Source organism: Acipenser ruthenus, chromosome 49 (assembly GCF_902713425.1).
Source record: "Acipenser ruthenus chromosome 49, fAciRut3.2 maternal haplotype, whole genome shotgun sequence".
Taxonomy (NCBI): Eukaryota; Metazoa; Chordata; class Actinopteri; order Acipenseriformes; family Acipenseridae; genus Acipenser; species Acipenser ruthenus.
Window position 1 is genome coordinate 2,493,112 of NC_081237.1, and position 18,092 is coordinate 2,511,203.

The 18,092-nt window shown below is 39.5% G+C and overlaps 1 protein-coding gene across 3 annotated transcripts in view; it reads right to left on the reverse strand.

The window, feature by feature from the left end:
* Nucleotides 1–18,092, reverse strand: part of LOC131721857 (cAMP-specific 3',5'-cyclic phosphodiesterase 4D-like) — a 182,645-nt gene that overhangs the window by 30,919 nt on the left and 133,634 nt on the right. For all 3 annotated transcript variants that reach the window (XM_059014949.1, XM_059014950.1, XM_059014951.1), the window contains one exon: nt 1,322–1,513. In XM_059014949.1, coding sequence (XP_058870932.1) covers nt 1,322–1,513 — 192 coding nt within the window. The remainder of the gene's footprint in view (nt 1–1,321; nt 1,514–18,092) is intronic.

Consider the following 18,092-nt stretch of genomic DNA (forward strand, 5'->3'; position numbering starts at 1 on the left):
TGTAGTGCAGGTAGATGTGGAGATGTGATAATGTAGTGCAGGTAGATGTGGAGATGTGATAATGTAGTGCAGGTAGATATGGAGATGTGATAATGTAGTGTAGGTAGATGTGGAGATGTGATAATGTAGTGCAGGTAGATGTGGAGATGTGATAATGTAGTGCAGGTAGATGTGGAGATGTGATAATGTAGTGCAGGTAGATGTGGAGATGTGATAATGTAGTGCAGGTAGATGTGGAGATGTGATAATGTAGTGCAGGTAGATGTGGAGATGTGATAATGTAGTGCAGGTAGATGTGGAGATGTGATAATGTAGTGCAGGTAGATGTGGAGATGTGATAATGTAGTGCAGGTAGATGTGGAGATGTGATAATGTAGTGCAGGTAGATGTGGAGATGTGATAATGTAGTGCAGGTAGATGTGGAGATGTGATAATGTAGTGCAGGTAGATGTGGAGATGTGATAATGTAGTGCAGGTAGATGTGGAGATGTGATAATGTAGTGCAGGTAGATGTGGAGATGTGATAATGTAGTGCAGGTAGATATGGAGATGTGATAATGTAGTGCAGGTAGATGTGGAGATGTGATAATGTAGTGCAGGTAGATATGGAGATGTGATAATGTAGTGCAGGTAGATGTGGAGATATGATAATGTAGTGCAGGTAGATGTGGAGATGTGATAATGTAGTGCAGGTAGATGTGTAGATGTGATAATGTAGTGCAGGTAGATGTGGAGATGTGATAATGTAGTGCAGGTAGATATGGAGATGTGATAATGTAGTGTAGGTAGATGTGGAGATGTGATAATGTAGTGCAGGTAGATGTGGAGATGTGATAATGTAGTGCAGGTAGATGTGGAGATGTGATAATGTAGTGCAGGTAGATGTGGAGATGTGATAATGTAGTGCAGGTAGATGTGGAGATGTGATAATGTAGTGCAGGTAGATGTGGAGATGTGATAATGTAGTGCAGGTAGATGTGGAGATGTGATAATGTAGTGCAGGTAGATATGGAGATGTGATAATGTAGTGCAGGTAGATGTGGAGATGTGATAATGTAGTGCAGGTAGATATGGAGATGTGATAATGTAGTGCAGGTAGATGTGGAGATGTGATAATGTAGTGCAGGTAGATGTGGAGATATGATAATGTAGTGCAGGTAGATGTGGAGATGTGATAATGTAGTGCAGGTAGATGTGTAGATGTGAAGTTGTCTAGATGTGGGCATGTTATGTTTTGTAGCTGTGGAGAGGTTCAGATGTGAAGAGGTCAAGATGTTTCCCTATGTTTCCCTGTGGAGGTATAGTGTGGATATATACTCACAGCTCACTGGTGGTGGACGAGTTCCTGGACATGGCTTTGGGGGACAGGTCAAAGTCGCTGTCTGACCGGTACAGGAAGGACTCCCGCCGCTGGCTGTGGGGGAAGTTGGCTTGCAGGATGAGGCCGGACCCTGGACTAGCCTGGGGGTCCAGGGGGCTCCGTCCCACCGACAGGCCATTCTCAACATCAAAGCTGCACAAGGGAAAAGAGAGGAGGACGGGTTAGACAGGCAGGATTCTGCAGGGGAGGGAGGCATTCAGATGACAGTTTTCTGTTGGACTGTTTAGAAATAGGCATCATCCGATGCCCAGACTATCCTTCTAGAGACACCAAAAATACAAAAAACAAAGTTTCCCGAAACTGTCTTAAAACTTTTTGACACCACTGTGGATTCTACACGTGTATTATTGAAAGGTCAATCAGAAGATCTAGTTGCTGAACCAATCCATTTGCTTTCATTTTTCTAGCCCTGGCAACATTATCATTAATAGTGGTTTGTTTCCAAATGACCCCAGTTCAGTGGTCTCCACTTGTGTCTGTGGCCCTGTAACCAACGCTGTGTGTGAGTGATGGGGTGCATCTCAAATACGCTTACATGAGCTCATGTCAAATCAAGTACTACTAAAGAAAACTGTGTTCGGAATCAAGCAAAAACAGCTTTTGTAACACATCAGAACAGTTTCTAAATACACAGAGCACTGTGCTCTATATGACCTGTGTGGTTTATATAGAATATCATACAGGCTACAGGGGGCTGTATGATACAAACTGATAATCCGCTCTGAGTGGGTGACAATCCCCTTGTATCTAACATAGCACCCTACACTATATTTTCTTTCAAACAGGGACCAGTGTAGATATCAGTAGCGATAATAAATAATGGATTTTTAAAACTTCCTTCCAAGCTCTGTTGGGCCAGCAATATTGTGCAGCTGCTGCACGATCAATATGATGACAATGTGGGTCTAAAAATAGTCCCCTCTGTTGACGCAGCTCCTTGTGGATGCTCTATAAATAGCGTTTCAGGTAGAGTGAACTCCGATTCCATCAGCATTGACTGTTCATTCTCAGATATTTATAGATTGCACTGGGCTCTCCTAGGGGTCGGGCGCTGTGAAGCACAGGAGAGCTATTTCAAGCTCAAGCCACAATTCATTCTCTCCAAATCTATATGCAAATGAATAATGATGCTACAAGTGTTTTCATTACTGCAGACACTCAATATTGATTGCTGTTGTTCTTAGGGGTATCTTGCTGAGTCTCATTTTTAACTTGCACTGGTCAGAATTTATGTACTGAAGTAATATGTGAATATTAATATGTGAAACAAAAGGAATGTGAACTTATTTTCAAACTAGGCACTTTGGAGCCATTTGGAATGAACATTCTATTCTGAGGTCATCATCATCATCATCAACATTCTGGAATTTTGTTTAAAAGACTACTTGTTTGTTTTTTATCAACTTCTTAAAGCACTGTTTTTTTGTATTCAGCCGATGAAGGACTGTAGTCCGAAACGTCCTGTATAATTGATTTGTAATCAATTATTCTACCTTTTTAAGTACCTGAAATATCCTTTTCTTTTTTTTCTTTTTTCTTATTGAGCATTTTGGTACACAGCAGTTTTCCTTTTTCTCAAACTTTAGATAGATAGATAGCTAGATATATAGATAGATAGATAGATAGACAGATAGATAGATAGATAGATAGATAGATAGATAGATAGAGACAGAGAATTCAGAAACAGCGAACAGCTCTATATCCAAGGAGAATCAGGATTCAATAGGATACTCATCAATCACTAGAAATATTTAATGAAAAAGAAAAGTAATTGATAAATTGAAACTCACTATTAGCTACATGTATCTGTAAGTCACTGTGCAACTCACACAACATCAGCATATCTACAGCTATGGCCAATCGCTTCGCATCACCTAGAATTTGAGGATTGACATAAAAAAAACAAAAAAAAAAAACATAATTTAGATCCTTCAACATCATGTAATCAAAGAAACTGCAAAACGATATCGCAAAAGTCTACCGGAAGCCATGATAGTAGTACAGTATTTCATGTTAGATTTTGAAATGCCACATTTTTTTAAAATTTGAAATCAAGCTTTCTATATGGAAAACTACAAAGCGTTAAGTAATTCAATCTGCTAACGTAACATTATTCAGCTGGTTTCAACAGAAACTTGTGAATCTGATTTTAGAATACACACACTGACACCCTTCTGCAGTGGTTCCAGAGTTTCAGTACCTATATTTTGATTGTTTTAACCCCCCCTCTGTGAAGCTGTATCCTGCTGTATTATATATAGTTCTTTTTGCAGTAATATACTCCTACTATGTGTAGGACAATGTCACCTTTCCAACTGTTTCACTATAATATCTCTACAGTACCACACCTACTATATTCTGTATTTAGTACGATTATATTCTAATATGTGCTTTTATTCTCAATTGTAATCTGCACCTAACCAGTAACCAAAGACAACCAAGTAAACAGATTTCTCATAGACACTAGAGTTCCAATCCACAAAGAGCAGCAGTTCTGAAGAGTGCATGGCTTATGGAAACTAACAAAGCATTCAGCAAGAATAGTGGGAGAGGAGAGGGTGATTTAACAGAAAGAAACCAACAGGATCATGATTCGGAATGCTGTCCTCATGGTTTTAAATCTGCCCTGTGGAGCATGTCCATGTTGAAATGTGAATAAAGAAATGTGACCTGCTGCTTTAGGACAGGTGAGCCTGGCTGTCTGAGTGGGTTATTCAGGGCTAGTCATCCAACAGAAGTCATTTCTGTCCTTGAATTAGCATGCAAGAACTCCATGCGCTTGTACAGCTTGTGTTCAGGGTACAACGAGACAAGAACTTGATCCCCCGTTTACTAACCGAGTGGGTTTATATGAAGGGAATTAACTGTTTCTTCAGTTCTATATTCAAAATGTCTTGTGAGCCCTTACATATATTCAGAGTGTGCGCATAAACCAGAGGGCTTAAAAGAGGGGGCTTCAGAAGGTGGCTCCTGAAATATAGAAAACTAGACATTTGAAATGCTTCAGTGTTGAGAGACCTTACATTGCATAACTATTCAGCGCGTTCTTACCAGATCTTATTTTGGAATCTTGCAAATTCCATTATTACACTCAACGAAGCCAATGCGGAGCTTGATCTAATAAAAGTTATTCTCTAAATTCAGCTGTTTAATTTGGGGTTATCCTCATTTGTGGAATAACTAAAGTACTCTTTGAACGTGTGCTATACTGTGCTATCAGAATTGCTGGAACTTTTCCATAGCATGTGTAAAGATGATGTCATGGTGTCATATTAAGTGAGGTGGAACAGTATTTCTCATTCACGTGAAGGCAGGCTGTTTGTAGAGACGGGCACAGGGACACACTCTAAATACAGCACCCTGTTTAGGCTTCACCTGAGGGCTCTGTTCATTCACTCTGCTCCTCCCTGCTTCGTTTCTCCTCCAGGCTGCTTGATTTGTTTTGACAAATTGCTACCAGGATGCTGTGACACGTGGAGCTAAAAACAACTCTCCAGCCATCTGAGTTCAGAAAACATCTATACACATTTGATGGTTCATGGTGCAGTTTACTGTATTTTGTGTGTGTTCAAGCGTTTCAAACGCTTACAACCTCCTTCTGCTGAGAGTAGAAGAGTAGAGCAGTAAGCAGAGTGACGATCGTGTTCACAGAGTGATGCACTGACAGCGGGTGTCAAGAAGGGTAGGGAGTAACTCCGAGAATGTAAACAAACTGTACTGTCAACAAGGTGTTCTTTCTGACTGTGTGGACAGAACGCTATGAAAGCAGACCATAAACAGTTCTGTTGTTGTGCCAAAACTCATCAAAAGTGGAAAGAAACAGAGTTCCGTTCTGGTGACATCAACGGAATGAGAACACTGAGAACACTGAAAATGTAAAGAAACGTTTCCCTGGATACCACAGATGTCCGCACCCTGAAGTTGACTCTCAGCAGCTACATAAAGATGTAGGAATGGGAACCCAGATGTCCTGGTTTGTTACTGGTGTACAGTACCGACCCCAACACGACCTCACAGCAGTTCATTTAGGAGTGCAGGCCTCAGTCACCACATAAGGGGACTTCCCAAACACACAAGAAATGAAACGTCTTGCACACTGCCCTTTTAGGAATAACGTCTTCCTTCCAATTCTAAAATCTTCCACGTTTTACAAAGGCTGCAATTTTATTATTATTATTATTATTATATTTCTTAGCAGACGCCCTTATCCAGGGCGACTTACAGTCGTAGACAAAAATACATTTTCAATAGAGCGAACTGCTATTTCAAAATATTAGTTTAATTTATAGAAGCTCTTGAAATGTTTTTTTTGTTTTCTGAGCAGTTTATATTAATATGTTAGCCTTAATTTAAATTAACTGAATGGACCAGTCATCTCCACTGTGTTAGCATCGAACTAGTCGAACAGTTATTTCATGTGACACAAAGCCTACAGATGTGTATTGTATTACTGTAATATTAGAAAAGGACATTATTTTTTTCTGTTTACAGATTAGCAACAGACAACCCTCTCAATTGTGGATCTTGTCATTGATTTTCCCTGAACGCTGGAGTCATCCTAAACGCAGCATCATTGTTCCTCTATATATTCAATTATAAGACAGATTTACAGACGAGCATAGGAAAATTACGAATAAGAAGAGGCCATTTGGCTCATTTATGCTTGTTCCTAGTTCCAAGTAGCTGATCGATTTATTTAAAATAAAAAAATACTGCAAAAATACAAACAGGATATCAAGATGTGTATGGATGGTATTTATCATTCCATTTAAAATGCCTTACAAATCTCTCAGTGCCTATCTATTGTATACAGAGTTCAATTGAACTGTATGTTCAGCAAGCCTACCCTGGGATCTACATGTCACAGGCCCCACCTGCTGGACAAAGACAGAAGTGTAGGTTCAACAGTGTTCTGCTCACTTATTTCTACATGAATCCCAAATCCCAACCTCTGGTTTAAAGTAGCCACTTTCCCAGAGGGGGTTCAGATAATTAGCGCAGGACTGTGGGTCACTGACATGGAGAAACAGAATGCGGTAGTCACACTCTGTTGTTGAAGTGAAAGCACTTCCTGCAGCTGTTTCTTTTGATTGTGTGGGAATTTAAAAGCAAATCAGTGCTGATCATTATCATTTATTAGGAGTTCATTAACGAAAAGCTATATAACTTACTTTCAGACAGCAATATAATAATAATAATAATAATAATAATAATAATAATAATAATATCTTTATATATCGCCTTTCATAGTGGACCGCCATCACAGAGTGCTTTACAATAGGACATTGATTTAACATCTCATTCACAGGATGGAGCACAAGGAGATGAAGTGACTTGCTCAGGGTCACAGTGGCAGAGGTGGATTTGAACCGGTGATCTTCTGGTACAAGCCCTGGACTTTAACCACTGGACCACACTCCCTCCTTAAACTGCAGGTAAGTCATTTGTTTGTTTTTTTAACAAGCATGACTATGTTGAGAGATGCAGCTGCAGCAGCAAATGCAATTTCAGAGCTGGAGTCTGAGTCTGAGGTTGCCAGGCCCTGGCTGTGACCCCAACAATACAGACGGAGAGTGTGCAGGATCAGGGTTCACTCGACAATACAGAGAGAGAGGGTGCAGGACCAGGGTTCACTTGACAATACAGAGAGAGGGTGTGCAGGACCAGGGTTCATTCAACAATACAGAGAGAGGGTGTGCAGGATCAGGGTTCACTCGACAATACAGAGAGAGAGGGTGCAGGACCAGGGTTCATTCAACAATACAGAGGGAGAGTGTGCAGGACCAGGGTTCACTCGACAATACAGAGGGAGAGTGTGCAGGAACAGGGTTCATTCGACAATACAGAGAGAGGGGGTGCAGGACCAGGGTTCATTCGACAATACAGAGAGAGGGTGTGCAGGACCAGGGTTCATTCGACAATACAGAGAGAGGGGGTGCAGGACCAGGGTTCATTCAACAATACAGAGAGAGGGTGTGCAGGACCAGGGTTCATTCGACAATACAGAGAGAGGGTGGGCAGGACCAGGGTTCACTCGACAATACAGAGAGAGGGGGTGCAGGACCAGGGTTCATTAAACAATACAGAGAGAAGGTGTGCAGGACCAGGGTTCATTTCCTGGATTTACCAGATGATATAAAAACTCAATCAGTACTGGAAAGGACAGCTCTTGTGGAGCTCTGTCAGGACCTTGAATGGCTGCTAACAGGGGCTGTGCTGTACCAGTGCACTGTCCTTCGATGCCTCTGAGTTATTGCAAAGGGTCACAGGTGACTTGATGGGACTCCATCTACCATCTCTACAGCTGTTCATCAGGTCACTGCTGCATTGATAAAGATTATATTAGTGTCCCACGTAATCAGGTGCAGCTACAAAATATTAAAAGGAGTTTTACGACATTGCTGGGTTTTCCCGAGTAATGATAGTCATCAATTGCACATGTTGCATTCAAATCACTGCAGCACCATGCATATACATATGTGAACAGGAAGGGGTTCCATTCACTGACTGTGATGCATCCTATAACATCTGGAGCATATGTGCAAATCTCTCTGGCTCCTGTCATGAACTTCATTTTGACTGAGATATAATCATTTTCCCAATGCACCAGATGGCATATCATTAGGTAAGTCCTGCAAGAATACCCAGGTAATCAACATTTGTAATTTAAGAAACTATGCATTTTAGCCTTTTTCTGTGCTAGGGGTTTTGAATGAGGTTTCTTCTCATGTTTTAACCATTTGTAACCTTACATAAAGTTTGCTGTATTGCTGAAATGATCTACCATTATTTGCATCCAGTGTAACATTACTACCAATAAAATATCAATAAGCCTTATCATCTGGACTCTGGATATGTACATTATATGACAACTGACCTCTATTGTAGATTTTAATTGATTATACAGATAAAAACATAAAGACATTGTGGTATAGAAAAGTTTAAATGGCATACTATATATTACAGAAAAGTTTCTTTACAGGTGATGGTGGATTTGCACTGTGTCCTTGGCTTTTAACACCTGCTAATCCACAGAGGCGTACAGTAGGGCACACAGGTCCACTAGGAATGCGATCTAAAAATGACAGACCACCCAAGTGACCCACATTTCGCGGGTCAGACCCATAAATTGACATTACAACCCGCAGGCCCGCGACAGTCATTGTACAACCCGCAAAATCAAACTTAGATAAAAGATCACTGCTTGGCTGATGTAAAGAACTGAAGTTTGGCATTATCAATATATGATAGTATCTACACACTGCACACATTGATGGGTTCTTCATTCAAGTTGCACATTATATTATTTTAAATTAGCCAGTGGTGTTGTTTGTTATTTCTTTTATTGATTAGAAATGTAATTTTAATAATTTAGGTACGATTAATCTTTGTCCAAATTTTCAAGTTTTGTAGCTGACAAAATAATTCCATAAATCTCAGCCATTTTTCACTTCCATTCGCTACTCAGGTCTCAAATGTGCTATTTTAAGTGAAACACATATTATAGCAAGCATGTAGTTTAATTTTAAAACATGAAATCTGGTACTTCTTTAGGTTAAAGGAAACTTTCTGTGCCTTATTCTCAGGTAATCTGTTTGCACTTTGCGTCATTTTACCTAAGAGTGTCTTTGTAAAAGCCAAGTCAGTAGGAGACGCAGCCGATTGGCTATTGACAGGAAAGAAGCCAGTGAAGGGGTGGGGACAATTTCACCCCCTACTAGTCTAAAAGCATGGCTTGTAAATAGTTTTCTTTAATCTAGTGTAGCACCAGATATCATGTTTTGAAATACATGTTTCCTATAACATGTGTTTCTTTCAACACTGCACATCGGAGAGCAATAAATAGACATGCATGATGGAGATATTTTGTTAGCTACAATTACTTTAAATTGCTTTAAAAACAGTTATGTTTGATTCATTTTCATAGCTTTCTGCGTGGATATAATCATTGTTGAAATGTATTAAAACAAGTGTGTACAATTTTATATGTAAGTGTGACAGGGTGACCCCACCCCCATGTAACTATGCATATGTATGCGGGGCATTATTATTTTATTAGTATCATTTTTGAATATTAATGTTTTCGTTGTGTCTGTTATTGTAATTATCATCTGGGTTAGTTTGTGTATGTGGTGGTTGGTTATAAATATTGTATTTTGTATTTTGTGTGTGTTTATATGCGGGCGGACGAAAGCCGTCCGCTATTTAATATTGTGTTGATTCAGCGGGGAGAGGGTTAACTTCCTCTCCCTGCCTTCACGTGTGGAATGCAGGTGGTCAGGAGATAGATGATCTCCAATTGTCTCAGTAGCTCCTGGCCACCTGCTTTATAAGGTCTCGCTCTCAGAGTGTGTTGGTCTGAGTTGGAGAGAGACGTGTTGCATGTAAACTAAAGGAACAAAACGAATGCTACTTACTGTGAACCATCCTGAAGGTACGCGTGTCCTTTGTTTGTGTTTGTTTATTTTGGCCATCAAGCCGTTTTCTTTTGTTATTTAAAATTATTTTGTTACTTTATATTTATTAAATAAATATACTGCGCAGCCACGCAGTTTTGCCCCGCGTTCCTGTGTTTGTGTACTGCTTCCTGGCCTGACCTCACCCACCACCAGCTAACCTATCACAGTAAGGTATTGGGTTTTGTTTTTGTATTTTATTAGTTTATGATTTTATCTGAATATATTGTTTACACACACTATAAATCTTGATAGAATTGTAGTGTTTGTATGCGTAAAGGTTTTCTAAAATAAAATGGAAAAACAAATATGTCTATATAGATTGTAAAAGGTTTTTTTTTATTTAAAAAAGGTGACATTCAATTTCAGTCCATTGCTTCCTGGGAGTTGGGATATAAGAATGTGTCATGATCTGACAAAGAATAAGTAGTGAAATCTCGCTGAGAATCGCTTTGTTATTTGTAATAGCGGTTGACGGTGCTGTTCTGGAATTGGGAGTATTTGAATCTACATTCAAAAGGCCTGTGTGTTTTTGTTCAATGTCAGAAGGTCCTCTCTTGCTCTCATATGCTGGTGATGATGGTGTGATTTATAATATGGATTGCAAGATTTTCAAATGGACACAAAGTTTGAAGCTCTGACCCTTGCCTGGCTCCCGGATGCTTATTGTTTTCTGACTCGATATTACACAACCTCGTGTGGGATCCAGGCTTCCTCCAGGGAGACTGTCAGGGGATTCTTAGGAAAAGTGAACTCTAACTGCACTCAGAAGCTTAACAAAAAATCCAGTTGTAATCCCAGACTTTCACCCTGAAGAAACCCTTGGAGCACACAGGTCCCAAGTTTCATCAGCTGGAATGCTGCTCCAGGGGGTCAGTTCGGGGAAAATGTTGAATAATCTGATCTAAATTATATTTCGAATCAATAAAAGAAAACACAATAACATTGGTTCATTTTAAATTCTATAATTTGCACCTTGAATTGAGAACCCATCAATGAATATTATGTACATAACTATCATATTTTGATAATGGCAAACATCCATGTTTTACATCCATGTTTTACATTACACAAACATTGATCTTGCATATAAGTTTTATTTTGCGGGTTGTACAATGACTGCTGGTTTTAATGTAAATTTGTGAAACGCGGGTCACACCTAAATTTCAAGACCCTAAATGCAAGCTGCCTTCAACTGTTAATAAAAACCCTTTATAATAATATAACAGTGATTTTAAATTTCAAGTTACTATCATAGTAACCAACAAAAACCATTAAGAGAAAACAAACATACAGGGATTACTAGAGAGCAGTGTTAGTGTTTACAGTTCCCACCAAACTGGCCACTGAGGTCTGTCTTATTGTTAGTAGTTATAGTTGGTTTTATGTACAACTCCACGATTCAAATGCCTCATTTCAACTGCAGGCCGCAGCTGGCCCTGACCAAGAAAAGCGTGTTTCAGTTTCTTTCCAAATGAGGTCAACCTTAGAAGTTCTTGTCTGCCGTCAAAAGGTCACTGCGGGATTGTGGGATAGAATTGTGCTGTGTTTTTAAAAAAAACCCTAGCAGTATTAGGATCAGAAAGAAAAAAAAATAACTGCCCAATCGAAAGAACATTCAGCATTATTTTTATTTTTGCTGTACATACGATTTTAGACAGCATTCTTAAGATCCAATTGTCCGAACCATCTAAAGACGGTGAGGATGATTTCATTCCACACCGGAATGCATGTGTGGGAAATTAGTTTTTGCTTTCAGTTTGTGTGTTTGCGTTCACTGCCGTTGCACTAGTGAAAAAGGCTTGACATGCGTATCTCTGTTCCCCTTATCCAGCGCACACGCCTCCCTGCTACGTCATGACGTAGTTCCTCTGCGGCCCGATCTGGCCACGTCGGGTACGATATAGCAAACCAGGCCAGACAAACTGGCCAAGACCGGCCAGGGCGACTGTGGCCAGCAGTGGAAACACCCTTTTTTAGGGCAGGGGAAAACCGGGTAAAACTTATGACACCAAATTTATGATTCGTTGAAACACCATGTGACACGTTACACTGTAGTTTGCACCACAGCCTCCGTGCTTAACAACGGTACATACTCCTAGCCACAGTACTTGTACATAGCAACCATTCATAGCAACAGAATATATTCACAGCAACAGAATATATTCATAGCAACGGCTGTGACATGTTCACATAAATCAATTTCTGCAAGAGCTCTACATTCCTGCCCAGAAACTCACTGGAGATTATTTAGGGTATAGTGTCCTCCAGGCCTCTGGTTTTGAACAATATAATCCCCTGTTTTCCACTAAACGTCTCGACTCCAATTCATATGTGTTCAATATGCATCTATGCTGTGAAATCAATTCCTTCATTGTCCCAGACACGAATCAGATGACAATGAAAATGAATACACTGGACTTCATGGTGGGTAGAATCGATTAAGAATTTCTTAACTACCATTAATAGGAATAAATCCTTTAACGATGCTAGGATAGTTTAATTAACAGGACCAAACTGTGGGTGAATAAACACGTTCTTAAATGTGTGCCAGCAGTTTATGCAGCGTGAGTCTACCTATAAATGGGAGAGGAAGCGAGGGGTATTAATAGCTGTGAAATGGGCCCAAGACAGCACTGTGACTGGAAGTCCTAATTGCTGCCTAACCTGCAGAGCAGAGCCAGTTGCCCGCAGTGCTTTCTCAAATTGACAACAGCTGTGAAGGATCTCTATCTTCATGGGAAACACAACTGATTTTTATAAGAACCAGGAGCGCGACTGACTGTTTCAATGTTTTATAAAAGGAAGGATGGGAATTTGAGGATTGATTATGCAGTCCAGTAAGCAAGTATTACACAGGGCCAAAGTAGAAGGAATCAATGGGTGGATTATTTTATGCAGGAATTATTGACCCATCTCCTCCTAACCGCACTTAGATTAAAGGATGCGGGGCTGCTGGCTGTTCCAGGATGAATAAAAATAATACGGGGGCGCGGGGGTGTCTTTTTTGTAAAGCTTCTAAATTATGGAATGCTTTACCTTCTCACAGGGAAGCTGGGACTCTGACTGTTTAAGTCAAGATTGAAATGCATTTTTATAAAACCGCTTTTCTATCTTAGTGTTCCTATTTTACAATCAAAACAGAATTCCAATTTTTAAATTCCAATTAATTGTTCTATTTCTACAAACCAGCTTTTTATCTTAGTTTTTCTAAGCTTACAATTAAAACCACTTTTTAAATCTCTTTTTAAATTTCTTTTTAATCAAATTCTGTATTAGACTGTTTTTGATTGAATCCTTGTAGTGAAAGACTATATAAATGTGAATTGCTGTTGTTGAGTGCTGGAGTTTACAGAGTGCAGTAACTACTAAGACAGATGAATGAATGCAGGAGGACTGGGGCTGGGCTTTCATTGCCTGTTTTACCCCACTCAGACCCCTTGCTCTCTTAGTATTGAGGTGTGGCTGAATCCCTGAGTGTTGATAGATCTAGCATTGAATAACTTGCATTTCATATTCAATGCTGCCGAATCATATAAACCGGATCACACTGAGACATGATTTGAATGGAATGAGGAAGGCTGTTCAGTCCTGGCACTTAGGATTCTGCAGACAAGCTGAAAAAACTAGAGAGAAAAAGATGTGTAAATAGTGGAGAAGACCCCCACACCATTCTGAATGATTGCAGACACCATGCAATAGTAAAGGGGATCTAAACAAGAACGTGATATTTGAAGCAGCTTACTCATTAAGGTTGTGTTTTTAAAAGCACCTCCAGAGTTTTACAGACGGAGCCACGTGATAAAACAATGATATCCTAGAACTCTGTACCGGTTCTGAAAAAATAACCAGTTAATCACGCTCCTGTTTGTCTCGGTCAGAAACAGTACAGTTTGTTCAATCATCCCAGTTTTTCTATTCTGTATTCACATTTTTTACAAAACTGTGGCAGTGTGCTCAGCAAGTTGACAGCATTGTAATTTAATATGCAAAAATAATTTAAGGATTACTAATTAATAATTCTGATTATGTGTTTAATAATTTTATATTCTGTTTAACTTCGTGGACCATCTTGGAAATGCCACCAGCCAAGTTAATCCCTATTATGTTTTGATTAACCGCAGCAGTGTGGAGTAGTGGTTAGGGCTCTGGACTCTTGACTGGAGGGTCGTGGGTTCAATCCCCAGTGGAGGACACTGCTGCTGTACCCTTGAGTAAGGTACTTTACCTAGATTGCTCCAGTAAAAACCCAACTGTATAAATGGGTAATTGTATGCAAAAATAATGTGATATCTTGTAACAATTGTAAGTCGCCCTGGATAAGGGCGTCTGCTAAGAAATAAATAATAATAATATTTTAAAAATATATATATTAATTGTGTTATTATATACTTATTTTAACTGCTTCAGAGTTGCTACAGCTTCAATGAATTAAAGAAAAACATTTTTTGGGGTTTTTACTCTGGAAATCTAGTAACCCTATGTTATTGCAAGTTTCTGGAGCCTAAGTTTCAGATCCCTTCAGGTTTCTAGGTTTCCACCTTTCCCAGCTCAGGAGAAGCCATGGCTGGATTTGCTTTAGAGAATTCTACAGCACCCCCCTGGATTGCATCCCCTCCCAGTCTGTGGTTATCCCGGGATTACTCCTGTTTATTGTACTTGTTGTTAATGTAAGCTGATCTGATTCACTGTTTCAATATATGAATGTAAATGTGCCAAGTTTTCAGAAGGTTTCACAGTTTACAGCATGTTGATATTATTCAATTAATTAAAGGCTTGACACGTTTGGGGCTGGGTGGGTCCCTAACGTTTTACTGGATTAATAGAAGACATGCCAGGGAATATGAACAAGACATCAATAAGAAATTACTGTAGCTGCCCAAACTCATTTGAAGGTACTGTACGGTACTCTATTATTACTAAGACAGTATGGAGCTCGTCTCTTCATACAGGTGGGCTGGGTGTAGAGAAGTGCTTTCTTCAGACCCGGGGGTTTGTAAAGTCTTTTTTAAATGAATCTGTTAAAATAACCAAATAACCCAATTTAGATCAATTTACGTCCATCTTAATTATATATATATATATATATATATATATATATATATATATATATATATAATAGGAGGGGCTTCAGTGAGTTACAGGAAAAAAAATGTATCCAGGGTTTCTGTGACGTCATAAATTTCAGGACCGAATTATCACTTTTTGACATCACTACTATGGTATGGTTCGAATGGCTCAGGATGCAAATATAGCCTTCATCCATGTATTATATAGAGGAAAATACACTTTGACTCATTCGACTCTTCAAGCCCATCGCTTTCAATTCGAACACAATGTCTCATTTTCAATCACTCGACAACACCCACAGTACAGAGATGTTCATTAATGAGCAACAAAATGAGAATATGTTTTAAAAAAAAAAAAAAAGTAAAGCTGATACATTCGTATCTCAGAGAAACTAAATGGATAACGACATAGAACGTCTGTACAGCACTGAAAAACACTATTTAAAAAAAACCAAAAAACAACTGTACTGCTGAACCTCGTCTTCTTTAATATCAGCAGCACAAGGGTATCCATGTATTATACAAAATAATAGACAGGCCTCTTCAGTGAGTTACAGGAAAACAATTCCAGCTCGGGCTTCTGTGACCTATTTTATATATATATATATATGGTTTATTTTAAATAGTTTGCAGAATGCTTAGCAATAGAGCTTGTTTGTGTAAAAAAGATCACTTTTCATAAAAAGAACATCAGTGGTATAAATATTTGCCCAGATATCTCTTCTGCAGCTCTCCTGGTGCTGCTCCAGTAAAGGACACGGGGTTGCGGGGTTATATGGAATAGGATTAAAAAGATGAATGGAGTTCATTTCCTTTCTCACAACTGATTCGGCTAACCACCAGGGCTCCTAATAGTGTCTCCAAGTCAACAGCAGGGCTGTGCAAATTCCTGACCTCTCAAGACAGTCCCGCTGCCAAAAAAGCGCTCTCTACACAGGGGGAAAAAAATATTTGTGTGCATAACTTTTAAACAAGGGTGCAGAAAGGGTTTGGAACAAAATCAGCAGTGTGAAAAGACACTACGGTATACACATGAGGTTTCCTAAATAGCACGAGAAGCTGCTTTTTTAGTGTTTGTCTTAAGATGTTAATGGGCAGTGTGTGTGGCGTCTCTGAGTGCTGTAACAGAGGCCAGCATCTGTCATGCACTGGGCAAGATAACCGTGAAGCTGATCAAACTCCGTGAAATTATTATTTTTATATGAGACACCCCACACAGGACATACTTAACTTATAAATCATAAAAAACAACTGATTTTACATATGTTATATATATATATATATATATATATATATATATATATTTATAAACATATGTAAAAGTGCTGTAGTTATTCCTCAAATGTCCTTCTCTAAAGAGTTGATTTGATCAACCCAGGATACCACCCCATGGATTACATCAAGAACATATCTGACCAGGGTTTACCTGCTCGAATACAGTCCAGCTGGGGGTGCAGGTTGATCAAACCAACCCCTTAGGCAGCTACAGTAAGTTTACAGTGTGTGGTCTCTTTTGCAGAAAATATTTTTAACCAACCCCCCCCCCCCCCCCCCCCCCCACATAATGTATGTGGCTATTTTCAAGGACTGGGTATGGGTAATCTGGCAGTAAGCATGTGTTGGGGCTGAACGTACAGCCAATGTCCCCCAGTCGTTCTGCATTCCTTTACAATAGCTTGCTGTCTACAATAATAATGTGCATTTTAAAACAAGCATACCTATTATACCGAGGCTGTGTGGTCCAGTGGTTAAAGAAACGGGCTTGTAACCACGAGGTCCCCGGTTCAAATCACACCTCAGCCACCGACTCATTGTGTGACCCTGAGCAAGTCACTTACCCTCCTTGTGCTCTGTCTTTCGGGTGAGACGTAATTGTAAGTAACTCTGCAGCTGATGCATAGTTCACACACCCTGTAAGTCGCCTTGGATAAAGGCATCTGCTAAATAAACAAATAATATTGATGGATATTTAACAAAGTAACAATTCTAATGGAATCTAAAATACTTCGGGTGATATTCCAAGAAATCCAGCCGTTTCATGGAACACGTCATTCCTTTTCAAACTGACCAGCTCGCTTCCCTTTCAAATCCGTCCTTGTAATTACTGTGCTCCTGTTGGTATGACTGGAGGCAGCCTCTTTAAATGCTGCAACTGTAAGAGTTTCCACTAGTAATCTACTAGATGCCACACAATACCAGGTGACAAGGAAAGATAGCAGCTACTATTTTGAGATACACTTTTGCTCAAGTGAAAACGTTTTGTATTTTTGTTATCTAAAATTGCCATACTTAAATCTAAAAAGAATGTTTGAAACTTCATACTTATAAGGTAGCCCTCAACATAAAAAATTAAATTCACCAGAGGTTTTTACTAAAAACACTAGCATAGTACTCATGAGAGAAAAAAACAAACAAACCTGCAGAACAGCGGGAAGTGTCTTTATTATTAGGCACAGCAGTTGTAGTCAGTTTTATTTCCTTTGGTTTTAATACAGCTTCATGATTCAAAGATACAAGAGACGAGTGCCAGACCTTATCAAGATGGCTGCCTCAAGCAGTGTTCCAGACACACACTGGTTCATCACAAGACCTTCTCAACATGGCGGCCCGCAAAAGTGGTGTACATAAAAACGGTAGTATCCAGGAAGAACACAAATGGAAATAAAAACTGCAAGAACTTCATTTGTCAAAAAAGTTAAAAAAAAAAACACGCCATTGTGGATAAAAGTAGCACGTGATGTGTTGGCACCTAACTTGTTTTTGTCTACCTCTGCATGTCTAGATCAGTTGTTTTAATCTCCTAAATCAAGGCAGGCTGGAAATCCTCCCTTGATGGTAAAGATCAATGCATCAAAAGCCTCTTTCTTGTTTTGTTTGAAGTCAGGAAACCTGTACAAAGCACACTGACCCAACATTGAGTTTCACAACCTGACAGCACACTGGTGTTCTTTAAAGCTTTGGTTAAAATGGGGATCACTTTACCAGACAGGTCTGACTTAAAGAACAACGACCACTGGACTTCATTCTCCTTGCTTTAACACAGCAGTTGCTTAAAGAGTGTTTTTGTAAGTTGATTTTTGGCAGATTAAACAGGTTTACTTCGCGGAGGGGGGTGGGGGGGGGGTGGGGGGAGGTTCATGGGCTACCGAGTCATGCTGTTGAGACAGGATCCTTGAAGAACCAATC